Source organism: Megalops cyprinoides, chromosome 9, assembly GCF_013368585.1.
Source record: "Megalops cyprinoides isolate fMegCyp1 chromosome 9, fMegCyp1.pri, whole genome shotgun sequence".
Taxonomy (NCBI): Eukaryota; Metazoa; Chordata; class Actinopteri; order Elopiformes; family Megalopidae; genus Megalops; species Megalops cyprinoides.
The window spans coordinates 15,905,446-15,919,116 of NC_050591.1; the positions used below are offsets into that span (position 1 = coordinate 15,905,446).

A 13,671-nucleotide genomic window follows, 5' to 3' on the forward strand; every position below is an offset into this window, starting at 1 on the left:
CAGAGAAGTTACACGTCTGGCGCTTTGTATGAAGGAACAAATTCTTTACCGTTACGTTTGTAGTGTGGATAATAGATTATTTTCAACGTCTGACTTCAATAGGATTTTTTTGATCTAGGTCCGTTTAGCATTGATGTCTGTGCTTACATTTTGTGTAGTGCAAAGCAATGGAAAAGAGCAATTATGTGTACCTGACATACAGTGACATACAGATGCATTACCTTTCGCTAACCGTTTTGAATAGCCCTATCTAATTTGCAACCTGCGGGTCCGCGGCCCAATCGACAGCTGTCGCCTTACTCATTACTTTTCGATTTGCCACGCAAAGTCACACGTGTCTATTGAATTAACGGCTCTGAAATGGTCTGACATAAACTCAGATTGTTGAGGAAGAGAAAATGCTGACTGTTATGTCTGAAGGGGGATATCTGCCATCAACCGAAAGACAAAGGCGTTATGATCACAAGTCGAAGGTTGGCTGTCTGAATGAAAATGAGACTGGGAGGGGCATAGTCCCGTAACACATAAACACCACTGCCATAGCGAAGTTTTGCCGGGTATTCTTGTGGTTTGCCGATGCCAGTTGTCAATTTCCTCAAAATTACAATTTCCTTTTTCACAAATTGTTATTAATGAAAGTCGGAGACGTTTGGAATAGTTCCTCCAGCACCATTCTCGTAGCTTAGCGCCCCCTGAGGAATGTGTGGTGAAGTTTGTTTAACTTTAAAAGGGGCTTTTCCGTGGTGTCAAACAGCATCTTCTCTGTTGGCTTAGCGTCTGCAAGCCCGCCGTGGTGCCCTGTAAAGGTTCACGTAGGCAGGGTTTTGATCCGGTTCTGAGCACTCACACGGAGGGAGGGTTCTTGCTGTGCTCCTCACAGGGTTCAGTTGCATGAAACTGAAGGAGTTCAAGGTTACCAGAATTTTGCTGCGCAGAACTTGTCAAACCTCGTGAAAAAACAATACTCGCCTGAATGCAGCAGTACTGTGTGACAACACATGATCATAAAGTTATTTACTTAACAGATGGTATTTGCTTCATTTGACCCGCTGATCGGCCACAGATCCTGACTAGGAGAACAACTGCCAAGGAAGGGCATCGGACCTAAAACACGGTAAACCGTCAAGAGGCTTTTGTCGTCTAATCAGTCAGAGTAAATTATACACATAGGCTAAGTACATGCATTATATTAATAGCCTATTCTTGATAATGTTATGAAATATATAGTAAATACATATATAATTACTGGCCTTGAACGGTGGTTACGTTTAATTGCCACGGATATTAGGCTATTCTCTAGATCTCTGGATAACAATCTTCTCTCTCCCAGATTTTATGTTGTTTATAACCAGTACTTTGGCGGACGAGATCATAGACGTAGTCTACAAACTAGCTTCCCAGTCGAAGTCCTGTTGTACCTAATGCAATTTTTGATTTGTTTGACATATACTTCATATATGCGTCGCTGACTTCATTGACCATCGAGTGAATATCCTGAGGGAAAATATTTGTCAAGCAGACAAGCAAAGCTGAGATGGGAACCAACGAAGAAAACTAAAAGGAACGAAATTCACTTTCTCTCTCACATGACAGCGATTAATACCGAGAGGAGGAGAGAGAGGCGCGGGAGAGGAGGGCGAAATATTCCTGAGAGCATGATAAAAATCTGCTTTTTAGCGCTAAACTCACCTGTTTCACGCTCTGAGTCCATTCGTTCGCGTTCATTTGTCTCAGTTGATCCATGATAATGATTAAATACCATGATTAAACAGTAACAGTACAGTACAGTTTTCTTATTAAAGCAAATATATCGGAAGTGTATTCTTGCTGATATGCTTATTTTATTATGTGCATTGACCTGTGATATTAACTTACAATTGATTATAAAAGGTGAACAGATAGTGTCTGTTGATGAAAATATTTTACCTTAATTTGGCCTGTTCTGTAATTTAACGACTTATTTGGGCAATAGCATCAGCCAGATGTCAGAATATCTCCAGCATCAATGAGCAAATCAAGATGACTCTGTGTGTGTGTGTGTTTGTGTGTGTGTGTGCGTGTGTGTGTGTGTGTGTGTGTGTGTGTGTGTGTGTGTGTTTGTGTGTGTGTGTGTGTGTGTGTGTGTGTGTGTGTGTGTGTGTGTGTGTGTGTGTGCAGGTGCAATGCCATGCCGGCCTGGGCTCCAGAGGGGCTCCAGGGAGAGCTTCCTCCTGGGACTGACCCTCCTGCTGCTGGTGTGTGAGATCATCATCAGCCGCCTCTGCAACTCCCTCATCAACATGATGGACAGTTTCCACACACTCTTCATTTTCCTGCGTCTGTCCATCCCCCAGCTGACCCCCCAAAGCCCTCCTGTCCCTTCTCACTCCTCCACTCCTACCCCCTCCGTTGTTCCCTCCCATAACACTGCTGTCACTGCCAGTGACTCCTCCATGATGATGCCAACCCCAAAATCCTTGCGTTACCTATCTGTCACCCATCTCGCCACCACACCTCCAGCCTCTCCCATTCTCACCACTCTTACAACCTCCTCTTTGTCTCCACCCTACGGCTGGGCACGAGTACAACCCCTCGGTGCCCTGATCTCATCACTGCTGTTGGCTTCCCTGTGCATCTCAGTCTGCATGGACATCTTCAGCCACGCCCTATGGCCACATGCCATGGATCGCCCCCTGCTGGCCACAGCTGTGGGGGTTATCAGCCTGCTGTTCAATGCCATGGTCCTCACCATGAGTCAGCGCGGGCTCCTACAGCGTGAGGTGGGGGTCACCCGCTTCTCATCCCCAGGGGGGCAGAGTCTGTCCTCAGGGCTGGATGGCACAGGTACTGTGCACGCTTTTATATAATCAACACAAACATCGATCAATTAATTAATCAATCAACTTTTACACAGAAAAATATTGCTCTGAGTGCTCTGCAGCAAATATAGAAAAAAAACTAAATGAGACAGAATAGGCAAACTGAAAATTATTCTCTAACCGTTTGCAAAAGGGGAGAAAGGTTAACTCCTGGTAATTTATGAAAAACGATTTATTATGTGTCAATGAGCCGTTAAGCATCCATCATATCCATCAGTCTGTAGCAGAGGGATGCGGGTAGGATGTAGGAACTCTGTTCATATCTTCAGCATCAAATAAGGCGATGCAGCCAGATGGCATCTCAGATTTAACAGTATGTCCTTAAATCAGGCATCCTTAAACAATATTCACAAAGCGGAACCTAAGAAAGTTGCATGAAATTACAGACAATTCATTGACATGATTAATTTTCCTTTGAGAATGTGAGTGACTGCAGATTTCTTTGCAGAGAGTAATTCATGACAAAGACCTGGAGGAGAAAAGTGGGGATCAAGTATTTGAGTATTCAAACATGCTAGTTGTAGAATATTTCAATATAATATTAAGCCACTTGTTCATCTCTGTTCTTAATAATGTCCTGTCAAAATCTGGTGCTTTGACATGCTTTTATACCCCGATGTAGGCCGAGGCCAGACAAAGGAGAGCATGGACACTGAGGATGACAGGAACAAAATCAACTCTGTCATCCTCTCTCAAACTGTAGACAGGTCCATCCAGGACGGACCTCTGGTGTTCTGCAATCCAGGGGCATCCAGTGTTCTGGACCCCGAATGCCTTGCCCAGCACAGTCCTTCTCTGCGCCCAGGTCCTACCCCTCATACCACGGCCACAAGTGCCGTCCTGGAGCCCTGGTCCCAGCTGAACTCCGAATTCCAGCAATCCAGCAACCATGGTGAACCCCCAGACAGGGACCGTCATCTGAGCGACCCTTATGCCGAAGTGTATGAAGATAACGCCCGCGTGGAGCAAAGAGGTGAAGTCATCTTGTAAGATCAGTCAAAGTTTGCCAGGGATACATTTATCTGGGAGTCTCTGATGGAGAGAACAGACTCATTGTCTTTCACCAAAACAAAATGGCTTTCATTTTGAAGGCCAGGTGCCATCTGTGATTCACAGTCCAAAGTGCTGGAAGCACAAGATTGCACAAGCCAATCTGAGGGTCGCTACTGAAATGTTTGATGTTGAAAACCTCTTTCCCTGATATGTGTGTGGGCTTGATCAGTGATGCTTTCATGTGTGACCTCATCCTGTGGGGGCAGCTATTCTTATGAAGCTCATCTTATGAAGTGCATATGCCAGATGCTGGATCAAAACATTCAAGATTCATATCAAGCCTGCAGCTCGTTCCGTCCAGGAATCATCTTAACTGACCAAGTAAACACCATGACGAGAGCATCCTCTCCTTCTGATCTCATCAGATCTTCTGATCTCTTTGTTGCTGAGATACTGATAAGAGAAGTTCATATACGTGACCTGATATTCCCTTAAACAGGGAGGAGGGCAAAAGGTGACCTTTCCTTGCAGACTGCAGGAGAATTTCTTAAAGCATAGGGTAAGAGTGCACCAATCAGACAAGGAGGGTGCATTGTTGCCGTAGCAACAGAACAGAAAGCGAGAAGCACCCATTTGTTAACCGTTCTCTTGATCCTTGCAGGAAATCAATGTTACACCCATTGGGCTGTTCATTTATTTGCTGGAAGGTAATGATGTGCCTGTTTTCTGTGATTACTGTTCGTAGGTTCTAACCCAACAATCAGTGCTAGCTCAGTGCTGCACTCTGACACAGAGAGGCCTGGCAGCAGCAAATGGTGGTGCTGCCCTCTCCCCAGCCTCCTCGCACTGGTTCAGGCGCTGCTGGGCTCAGTTCTGGTCCTAGCCAATGGACTGGTGCTGCTCCTGAGTGACCCTGACTGCCCGCATAGCATAGGGGGCTGTGGGCTCTTTGTCTACCTGGACCCTGGCTTCTCCCTGCTGGCAGTGCTGGTGTTCCTGATCACGACTCTGCCCCAGGCCTGTCGCCACGGCTTTTTGTTGCTGCAGGGTACCCCGCCCGGCTTCGCCCTGGAGGAGCTGTCCTGCCGCATCGCGAGTGTCCCCGGGGTGGTGGCGGTTCACGACCTGCACGTGTGGCAGCTGACAGAGGCCCGCCTTGTGGCGTCCGTGCACGTCCACTGCCGCCCAGGACTGGGGGCCTGCGAGTGTTCTGACCTGCTGGCGGGCATCACAGAGGTGTTGCGGAGTGTTGGGGTGAGCTGTTCCACCGTTCAGCCAGAGCTCCTCCCCACTGTCACTGATGTCGGTGGTACCAGTGCCTCTCTGCCTCGAGGAATCCCACCTCTGCCCTACTGCAGCCTGACTTGTGGGGTGGAGTGTGCAGGGAAGATGTGCTGCACACCCAGAAAGGAAGATACAAGGCTGCTCCCTGCTGGCAAGGATGAAGAAGTGCAGTCCCAGGTGCTCATTATTGAGAACACGTATCTCTGAGAGGGTGTAGAAACGTCTGCCTTTATTCCGGTGTTGTCAGGAATATGTAATAGACAGACGTTAATCTTTAGTTTCCTGACTAAGGTTAACATTTTACCAACAAGAGATGTTTTGGCCAAGAAAGCATTTCCTGTTCTGTTGTATCTGAAAGCTCATTTAACAGAAATAGCAAAAATTGAATGCAAGCAAAAAGCAATGTCATAAAACCCAGTGGTATTTAATTCCTGTAAAATTCAACCCAAAACAATTTTTATCCCTTATTTAAAAAAAAAACATTGAGATTGACATCTTTTTTTCAAGGTGGACATGGCATCTTTGCAATATTGTAATCAAGTGTATTCTGTTTTTCTTTAACCTTTTTACAAATTGCACAATGAACATGAAAATCTGAAAATTGCTAATTGCAAATGAAAAGTGTAGGCATGTAATATGTGACAGAGAAGTTCAATTTTATTGTTGCTATGATAATGTATCTGTAGGCATGTTATGGTTAACTACCAATCTATCCAGAAAGGTGGCCTAGGCAAATGCTTTAATATACTCAGCCACAACCAAAGGATCTAAATATTATTAACTAATTAAGTATTTAGAGGGAACAGACAATGTTTTACATCTCAAAGTACCTGTAAAATATTAATTTAATAACAATGTTCCCATGTTTGTAATTGATGAATGGTGAACACTCATCAGTTACAAAATGAACTATGAAATATTGACAACATGTAAACCAAGGGAATTTGTCAGTGAAAATTGGCTGTGTCATCCTTAAACCAGTATCAAATGTCATAATCCAGTGCTTCACAATCATAGACTTGGAGACCCCCTGTCTGTTATTACTGTCTTTTGTTCCAACTCTTAGTTAATTACACTAGACTAAGCTGCTATAACAGAAATGATTTCAGCATCAGTTATTGTCTGTTATAACCTTCATGAAAGACATACGTTATTGGAGGTGCTCTTTTCTAATAAAAATTTAACAAAAGTCAAGGTGCTTCTCTGGTGTCATTCATAGCTCTAGTGATAATTATTAATGTTCAGTGACGAGGGAAAGGAAATTACTGTATCCTGATGTCCGAGTACCAGAGATGTGATGCAGACCCATATTTTTGCATTTCATCAAGATTATAAGTGCATAGTTTAGGCCTACAGCTAAACCGATTTCTGTTTACCAGATGAAAAAAAGAACACAGTGCAAAGACTGTGTGTGTGTGTGTGTGTGTGTGTGTGTGCATGCGACTGTTTAGTTATTCATTTATTTCAGGATTTAGAATGTGTATGAACCATTGTGAAGAAGCTAATCAATTACTTCTCTCAAAAACACAGGAAGATATAAAAACTGGTTTATTATAAACAAATACAACAGGACAAAATTAAACAAGCAGAAGTAAAAAGGAATAAAACAGTCAGATCACGGTCTAATTAGTGTAAACCAAGGATTATATGCTTTTTATACAACCTTTCCAGTTCTTCATTCTGCCCATCTATGACAGCTGGCCGCCTTAGTGGATGGTTTGGCCAATTAACCCATTAAAAATTTTCCCCTCAAAGAACAGAAGTGCAATTGCCGAGGAAAGCTGAGGCAGTGTATGGTACACAAAATTAGTTTTCATTCAATAGTCCTTAACATAATTACACATTCATAGTCAGAAAATGAAATTAAAAAATATTTCGGAAAACAGGTAAGTGATGGGGGCACATTCATCTTTTCACAGCCGTGTCCGTTGTATGAGCCCATTTTGTATCAATCAACATATTCTCAACTGCAACAGAATTCACTCCCATCGTGCTCTATCCTGGTTTTGAATACATGCCAATCAAGCATCCATTTTTTCATATTTTGAATATACTTAAAGTACACCGCTGCTGATTACGCCTCCCAAGCAAAACATCCAGTGCTATATAGCAGTTAATCAAATCATATCCACATGATATTTATGTCCCTTGTAGAAGAGCACTGATAGAGACTCTGATATGCATATTTAAAAACCTGCAAATATCCAGTAAGTTTTGCGCGTCCGTTTACTTTTGTTTCACTACTTTTCAAATTATGTCTTCGCAAAAGAGCGGAACATTCCTGTAGAGTATTTAAATAATTTATAAGTCTCCACCTCCAGGAAACTCAAACCAGCCAATAGTACTTTCCCTGCTTAGCATTTTACCGCAATGCATTACTCTTTTGTGAGTTTTATAGTGTCTACATTTGTGTTAGACCATCGCTTACACATTACCTAACCAGAGGAACTTTAATATCTATGATTATTATCAACATGACACGATAATAGTTTCAGGTAACAACAAACCGTGACTGAGAAATGTATACTATGTTAAACGGTTATATACGTTCGAAAGCTGCTTCACCTAATGCCCGGATGAGCCTCGGTGGTCCGGGGTGCAGGCTTCAAACCTGTAGCTGCCTAGCGGCAGAGTGGTTCAATTCCACCTTTCGGGCGAAGATCGAATTTATATCCCCGTGGTTATCGGTTAATACATTACTAATTCAACTTCATAAGCTTTGTTAGGGCGGTACGCCGCGCACTGAAACTGCGGTTCGCATCAATATACCTGCTATGCTAGCAGCTGCTGATCTAAGTGTGTAAGGGAAACCGTGTTGGCGCTGGGTCTTCATTATCATTCATCCGCAAATTATATTGTTGATTGTTTGTATCACGTTATTTATATTATTTGTGCATGCTTGGCCAGTACCGACATTAATTCCCACACGCTGATAAAGCAAACCAAACAAACTGACGTGAATTTGTATGAATTGTTATACTTGCAGTCTGACGACCTTTAACGTAATACAAACAAAAACTATACGGCTTCCTAGCCTTTTGTATTAACATTCAGAACTTCATTACTGTCGCAGTTAGATGAGACAGAATGACCGACACTCCCACACACCAATGAGCACTCACGGTGACTTTCTTGTAGCCAATCATTTAATCTGGTTATGTTTCCTGTTTTGGCGGAAGTTAAAGAGCGTGCCCTTTGCGTGAGGTAACGTGGGTGAAGTTGAACGGTGTCTGTTCAGCGCTTTGACGGGGAAAAAATCACCATAGCCTTTTTTGCTACAGTAAGTGGTGAGTTCAACTGGATTAATGCATATTTTCGTATTGCTCCAGCTGCTAACTGTGTAGTAAAACATGTTCTTCGCATGTGAATGGCAGTAAGGCATAGTCATCCTAGCTAGACTGTCTTTCGGAGCTAGCGTCAAGGATAGAAGTGAATACTGTAGGACGCTGGCTAATGTTTATCTGTCAAGAAAAAAATTCAGACTTTGTCAGTGTCAATGTCATCCTCCCCAAATACCTCACTGACCAGTCTTGATTGTTTAGGTTGTGATATGTCTAGTTAGTAAACCAGCTGTTGTTGCTATACTTAGTCTGCTTTATATGATGTTTGACCTCGTGCTAACTAGAGACCCTGCATTATTATATGGTTGCTATAGCTGTGGTGAACCCCCGACTGAGTGACGATGCCGCTGCACAAGTACCCCCCGAGGATATGGGAGGCGCTGAAGATGAAGCAGGGGATCTACGCCCGCTTGCCACAGCACTACCTGCGCTCCCTGCAGGAGACGCAACCGCCCACCCCGGTCCACTGGAAACCCCTAGGGGTCAAATACAGGCTCAACCCCAAAACTGGCGCCCGGGAACGCGTGCAGGACGTCCCTATCCCCATATACTATCCCCCGGAGTCTCAGAGCGGTCTGTGGGGCGGGGAGGGCTGGATATCCGGGTACCGCTACGCCAATAATGACAAAGTAAGTGAAGGACAGATTTTGCTAAGTGGTTCGACTAAAGGGTCTTCCTTATTGGAGGGTTTCTTTCTCTGTCCTTTTTGATGACAAGCTGACAAGTGAAAGAACCACCCCCAATCTGCCAATTTAATGTAATTTGGAGGCCAGCCGGATATTTTATTGTATTTACTGCTTATTACAATCACAGACCAGAAGATGATGATAAAGTAATAACAATTAAACTTTGCAAGCCAAGCTAACTTTTGTCCATTTAGCGTTAAAAATCTTAGCATTTGACATATGTTACTGGCTTACGTAGGACCAAAAACCTACGCGTCTACTGAAATGCTGGTGTTCCATCAAAATGGAATTATACATTATATTGTGAGGGTAAAATTGTGTTTCTTCTGCAGCTCTCCACACGATTGAAGAAGTGCTGGAAACCTCAGCTGTTTGTTAGAGAGCTGTACAGCGAGATCCTGGACCACAAGTTCAAAATCACGGTCACCACTCGAACACTGGATCTTATCGATGCCGCTTATGGCTTTGACTTCTACATCCTCAAGGTGATGACAGTGTGAACATCAGATTCGACACAGCCCCACAACAATGTTAATATTTCCTATTTCCCCAGGCAGGAGATAATAATAGACATAAAGTGTCTAAATCTTCATTTCACTCCAAGTAATCATCCGTATCTCTGTATGTTGATATATATGAATGTTTATGCAATAGGTACAGCCTTTACGATGTAGAAGCGTGAACGACAGGAATAACATGCGGCACTGTTTTGTTCCAGCTGATTGCTATTGCCTTGTCATGTGGTTAATTAGTTTTACACGTTTGCTCACTACCATTTCTCCAGTACACTACAGTTAAATGTTTGAGTGCAGATAAAAGGAATGGTCTTCGTCAGAGCAAAAATAGACTGCATATACGTGCTCTTCCACGAGCTGAGCTTGATACAGCCTGTATAGAGGTACAAATGTTAGTTTGTAGCATGCAGCTTCAGCACCTTAAATGAGAAGTGTGAACGGTTTAAACAGATGGGTATTTACTGACTCATGCCAGATGAACCATCGGAGCCAAGATACAGCTTTGTCCCAGTCTAGCATTAAACTCACAAAATCCCCCAGAATCCTCCAGGACTCTCAAGCCACCCACTAAATCTACTTTCAAGGACTTGAGGGGCTGTTTACTCTTCCATTATCATTAAACCAGTGTGTCTAATTGCAGTCTTTAAGAAATGTGTGAAAACAAACCTCAGGAAAACTATTCAGGTATTTCAAGGTTGTTATATAAAAGCTTGGTGGTAAGTCGAGCCAAACACTTCCCCAGGGTTTTGTATTCATTACATTACATTATTGGCATTTAGCAGACACTCTTATACAGAGAGACATACACAGGTTACTGTTTTTTACAGTGTCGTCCAGTTATACAGTATATACAGCAGTTGTGGGCTATGTACCTTGCCCAAGGTTACAGCAGCAGTGCCCCAGTGGGGACTCGAACGGCCAACCTTTCGGCCAACCACTATGCTGCACTGCTGCCCCGGGTCTCTTGGGAGCACCCTAGGTCTCATTTTATCAGAGCACAGAATGTTCCAGGGGACTGCAGTTGCCTTCCCTGCCACAGCTCCTTTCACTGACATATTGTGTTCTGTGAGCAGACTCCAAAGCAGGATCTGAACTCCAAGCTGGGGATGGACCTGAAGAGGGCCATGCTGCTCCGTCTGGCGCGCCGGGACAAGGAGCTCTACCCCGACGACCCCGTCCGCAGGGGGCAGGTCTACGACAAGTACAAGGTTAGTCCCAGTCCTCTGAGAGTGAAAGCCGTGTGATAACCCAGCATGTGCATGTGCAGGAGAGTGAACCTTAGGGCTCACAGTAGTAATTCAGCATGTGTAACCGCACGTGGGGCCACTTATGTATGGGAGGATAGCTCTCTGTTGGGAATAAACGACTGTATCATGATTTATCACACTGTGATTCAGTGCAGCTGTTGGCTGTGGCTGAGGGTGTGGAGCAGTTATGTGGTAGTAGCACAGATCCCAGGCCTGCAACACTGTCTTGAAGTGTAACCGTAACTGTGGCATCGAGTGTCCGTGGGGAATCTGGGTTGGCCTGCGGGACTAGTGTGGGCTTCCTGCCCTGGTAGGGTCGAAATTACTGATCAAAATTACGGCAGACCACTGTCTGGCAACAGCAGGAGTAATGCAGAAGGCAGCGCTGACCGTAATGGAATTGGGCTATATCGTGTTGAAACCCAGCGGGAAGTGGCCCCGTTGGTGTCGAAACCACATAACGCCGTTGCCTCTGGTCCTCTCTCCCGAGCAGCAGTTTGAGATCCCAGAGGAGGAGGCGGAGTGGGTGGGGCTGAGCCTGGAGGAAGCTGTGGAGAAGCAGCGGCTCCTTGAGCGCAAGGTAACGGACAGTGAGCCCGAGTCTCAGGGCAGAGGGCCGTAAACCCGCGCACAATCGAGAGGGCGGGGCCAGATAGATCTGTTATTTTGGGAGTTCCCCAGTCCTTGAAATCCCTAAATACTTTTACCCTGGAAAGTTATGGAAAAAGCCATGGAAGTTGGTCAGATGGGCCGGAGGCTGGTTCGCTGGCTTGTACATGAAGTCTTCTCTCAAGTCATGGCTGGTTGGAATTCGCTGCCAGGGGCGTTCTAAAGCACGTTTGCACAGACACACATTTTTTAATGTATCTCAAAAAGGGTTTTCCCCTGTCATTTCATGTTCAGAGTTTTCTAACGTCACAGGAATTTGGCTTTTGCAACAATAAAAAATAATCCTTGAAATTTTGTCTTTTTCCCTGAAAAATAACACCCTCACCTGACTTGGCTGTTTTTTGTGTGCCTCACAGGAGCCAACCCCACAATTTCTCACCTGCGTTGACAACCTGGTACATGAGCTGGCTGTCCAGAAGTTGTCTGAACCTCAGATAGTAGAGAAGGAGTGACACCTCTGCCTGGAGATGCCCACATTCCGCATGTTTGTCGCTGTGGATGAGCAGAAGAGGTGGCCATTTCCTCACGGAAGACATTTATTTATTCAGGCAACAGCTTTTCAGTGGTTTCTGTCTGACTTTCCCCAGTTTTCATGATCCGATTTGATCAATACAAAGCCTGTAAATGCATACCAGAATTCAACTGAAACTGTAGATTTTTCTGAAAATCAGAAATAAAATTATTTTTTTTATTCATGATGTTTTGTGTTTCTTTTCCACGCACACATTATGTTGCGTGTTACTGCAACAATGCTGGCACTACATGCAGCAGGCAGGCAGTACCATATGAACACAGAGAACCTGATTGTTCTTTTTAACTCTAACCTCTCTAGTCTAATTGTACATACCATGTAGCGCTGTGAGACTGAAAATGTGTGTGTGTGTTGTGTTACGACCATGGTCGTTACTGTTTGTGTTTGTGTGTGTTCGTTTTCCCTGATGTATGTGTTTTGCTCCGGCTGCGTGCGTGCGTCGTTTTACGTTTTCCCCAGGTCCGTCTCATCCCTTCCCCGAGGTGTGTCCTTCGCTGGGTGTCTCCTCTCCTCGCCCGTGATTGGAGCCTTCCATCATTTCCTGGCCGGCCCGCTCCCTTCAAAGAGGCTCAGTCCGCGCAAGGGAAGAGACCACCTGTCGTTTCTGCATTTTGTTATTATTGATTGTTCATCGTTGTGCGTATGCTTAGGTTCTCGTCCTTATGTTTCTGTGAGTATTGTTTTTGGTCTTCGTGACACTGTGGTTGGGTGTGGGAAGTAGGGAGTCGATGCCATTTTCTTTTCCATCCCTTTTTCACGTTGGTTTCGGTAGGAAGGGAGAAAGGGAAGTTTTTGCTGTATCTTTTGTTTTGAGATTTATTTTGTTAGGACAGTTAGTTTCCCTCTCTCGTTAGTTAGATTGTGTTTTGTTTGTTATTTTGGCTTGTCGACTCCTGAGTTTGTGTTCCCGGTTACCCACTTGATTTATGTTATATGATTTATTTGTCTTTAAATGTTAAGTGTAATAAATTCTGTTACACTTTCCCCAGTGTTCGCGACCGTGGTCTCCCCTCTTTTCCCTTACGGTTACGGTCTGACCCTAGACCGGGCCGTAACAGATTTTTTTTTTTTTTTTTTTTTTTTACTGGGGAAAGTGTAACAGAATTTATTACACTTAACATTTAAAGACAAAGGGCACCCAGAGAGAATTGTTTGGGTGAGGCACCGAAACATCAAAGAAGTCCGCTACTAGGAGCAAATCCTCTTTTCGGCACAGCTCGAATTGTTCCAGGGAAGGGCAAAGAACAAACTGCTCAAAGTTAAATCTTGAGGCCATCACCACAAGCCAACTGTAAGCCACAGTCCAACAAATACAAGCACCTACACCCCCCCACCGCAAGAACAAGCGCGGGAAAAGAAAAAAAATCCCGGACGAGCCCCCAAATCTGTTACGGCCCGGTCTAGGGTCAGACCGTAACAAGGGAAAAGAGGGGAGACCACGGTTGCGAACACTGGGGAAAGTGTAACAGAATTTATTACACTTAACATTTAAAGACAAATAAAACATATAACATAAATCAAGTGGGTAACCGGGAACACAAACTCA

The 13,671-nt window shown here is 44.3% G+C and overlaps 1 protein-coding gene and 1 non-coding gene across 2 annotated transcripts; both read left to right on the forward strand.

Moving 5' to 3' along the window:
• Positions 1-7,705: 7,705 nt before the first annotated feature.
• trnastop-uca lies at positions 7,706-7,792 on the forward strand. The gene has a single exon. It is a non-coding gene; the product is annotated as a tRNA-Sec (tRNA).
• A 539-nt stretch (positions 7,793-8,331) lies between these two features.
• Positions 8,332-12,223, forward strand: mrpl28 (mitochondrial ribosomal protein L28). The gene is made up of 6 exons (XM_036537328.1): positions 8,332-8,422; positions 8,791-9,105; positions 9,495-9,647; positions 10,751-10,885; positions 11,418-11,504; positions 11,950-12,223. Exons 2-6 carry the CDS (start codon positions 8,818-8,820, stop codon positions 12,043-12,045), a joined length of 759 nt encoding a protein of 252 aa, XP_036393221.1. The 5' UTR covers positions 8,332-8,422; positions 8,791-8,817; the 3' UTR covers positions 12,046-12,223.
• The last annotated feature ends 1,448 nt before the right edge of the window (positions 12,224-13,671 follow it).